General features: G+C 40.7%; 1 protein-coding gene across 1 annotated transcript in view; it reads left to right on the plus strand.

The window, feature by feature from the left end:
• The window catches only part of LOC118333910 (protein atonal homolog 8-like), a 6995-nt gene that overhangs the window by 1376 nt on the left and 3201 nt on the right, over window positions 1-2418 (plus strand). The window contains exons 2-3 of the mRNA XM_035669730.1: window positions 1057-1287; window positions 2063-2254. Coding sequence (XP_035525623.1) covers window positions 1057-1287; window positions 2063-2254 — 423 coding nt within the window. The remainder of the gene's footprint in view (window positions 1-1056; window positions 1288-2062; window positions 2255-2418) is intronic.

The following is a 2418-nucleotide window of genomic DNA, read 5'->3' on the forward strand; positions in this document are numbered from 1 at the left end:
AAGAACAGAACCAAAACTTTCGTTTTTTTTTTTTTTCTGAGTTTAGCATCGAAGCATTGCAGCTTCATTCATGTCCCTTAAGAACACTGTTGACTTATGTTTAGCTTAGATACACTGATTAATTTCATCGGGTTGATTGACAGGTATAACTGGGTTGATCATCTGCATAAACAGTGAATAGTTAATTGGAGAGTTATTCAAAAAAATAAAAGATAAAACTAATAATGTTGCCTAAAGGGAATAGCATATATAAAGTAATAGAATTGGTTCCAAATGTAGCAGAACCTTGTGGACTTCCATGACCAACTTTAGTATTTATGGAGGACTTCATCATGCTAACATGTACACGTAGTGTAAAAAGCGCTTTGAGTGGTCGGAAGACTAGAAAGGCGCTATACAAGTACAGGTCCATTTACCATTTAATATGTCATCAAGGTCATCAAAGTTTTCCTTGCTGTGTTTTGCACTGGCAAAATACTTGCAATGCTTACTCACTGTGCCAGTCTAGCTTTTCACAGTATGGCTTGCTACAATCCCCTCAGTGAAAGTTGAAAGTGCTTTGATAAAAAAAAAAACTCAAGATGTTGAAAGTGCTTGGATTTAGCCAGACACTCATGCGCTGTGTCATTTCAAAATTCACCTATGATAAAAATTTTAAACATCTGGAGCACTGGGCCAAGCTTGATCTGCTTTCTTCCTATCTGTTAGTCTCTGCATAGGCCGCAAGCATACAGTGTTTTGCTCTTTGCTGTTCTGTGTGGTAAAAACAAACAAAAAATTCTTGTATTTGTATTTCATCCTGATGTAATAAAAGGACCTCCCCCCGATTCTACTGCCAACTATTTAAGGTAAACCATTCAAGTGTGTGCTGTGAAGGGTGATTGATATATGTGAACATGTAGGTGAGTTATTGGTCCTATAATTTGTCCTTGAAACGTGTTTGAAAAGTCCTTGAAATGTATCATTACAAAAGAGTGGCATCCCTGCCCCCCCACAATGCAAAACTCCTATGTGGGTGAAAACATCTTTTCTAGAGAACTAGAAGTTGCCACCTAGAAGTTGGATACTAGTGTGCTGTTGTTCAGTTCAGTTTTGAGCAGTTCTATTATCTCTCTTATCTTCTGCTCTCAGGAGTCTCCCAGAAAGCGGGTCGTGGGGTGTGATGAGGGCCCTGGGCGTCTTCCAGAGGTCAAAGCCATCCAGCAGACCAGGAGGCTACTAGCCAACGCCCGAGAGAGGACCCGTGTCCACACCATCAGTGCTGCGTTTGAGGCCCTAAGAAAGCAGGTCATACTCACTGTCCACACTGAAAACACATAAACAACAGTGTATAACAGCATGTGTAAGCTCAAGCACATACAATCTGTACACAGAATCACATACAAGGTGTTTTTGGTAACAATATATGTGTAGATGATGGTCTCAATGTGCAGAGATCCGAGTTTGTCATTTGAAGCACTGTATAATCACACCACAACCAGTGCAGCAGTGTGGACCAGTGCAAAAGAGAGATTATGTTAAGATCAGATTTAAAACGTAACTGTTGTGTTATGATTGCACCATTTTATCTGTGAACAATAGGCTGCTGAATTACAGAAGCTAGTGAACCAGGCTATGGAGAAAAATATATGAGATACAGTCAGTCAGGCTCAGGGTTGGGATAAGGCTGGAATTTGTGTAGCTCTTAATTTTCATTTAGCAGTCTTGCTTAAGAAGGCAAAACGCCTTATGAATCTCCCATAAAGCTCCACTGTGATCCACAACTGACAGAACCATGAAGGAACCATGTGAAGAGTGTAAACAGAGAACTGGGCATGTTCATTAACTTCTGACACTGAGCTACTGTTGAAGAATATACACTTGTACTGTATACATGCGTTTGTATGTATATCTCCCCTGGAATAAGATGCCCCGAAAAAAATTAAATGTGCTTTTTTGTGGATTTTCTACAGGTCTCCTAGTGTCCTTCTCTTTGTTTCCATTCTAATTAATTGACAATGTGCCAATCAAACATGTAAAAAACATTATCTGCCCATCTGCCTCCATTTCCTCCTCTCTCCAGGTGCCATGCTATTCCTATGGGCAGAAGCTATCCAAGCTGGCGATTCTACGTATAGCCTGTAACTACATCCTGTCTCTAGCTCAGTTGGCTGAGCTGGACTACAGTTCAGACCACAGCAGTTTGAGCTTCTCTCAGTGTGTGGAACAGTGCACCAGGACCCTGCAGGCCGAGGGCAGGAGCAAGAAGAGGAAGGTGAGGCTGCGCTCTTTCATTATTCTAAAATAGTGGCTACAAAAAGCAGTGAACAAGGCCTTTATTTCTCATTTCATCTGCTTTATAATTATATATTGATTATATTTTAGTAAGAAGCCTCCTTGTTGATAGGCTCCCTTTCCCACTATAACCAGTCCACTCAA

The sequence above is a fragment of the Morone saxatilis genome, unplaced genomic scaffold (assembly GCF_004916995.1).
Source record: "Morone saxatilis isolate NCDOM2014 unplaced genomic scaffold, NCSU_SB_2.0 Contig22, whole genome shotgun sequence".
NCBI classification, from domain to species: Eukaryota; Metazoa; Chordata; class Actinopteri; family Moronidae; genus Morone; species Morone saxatilis.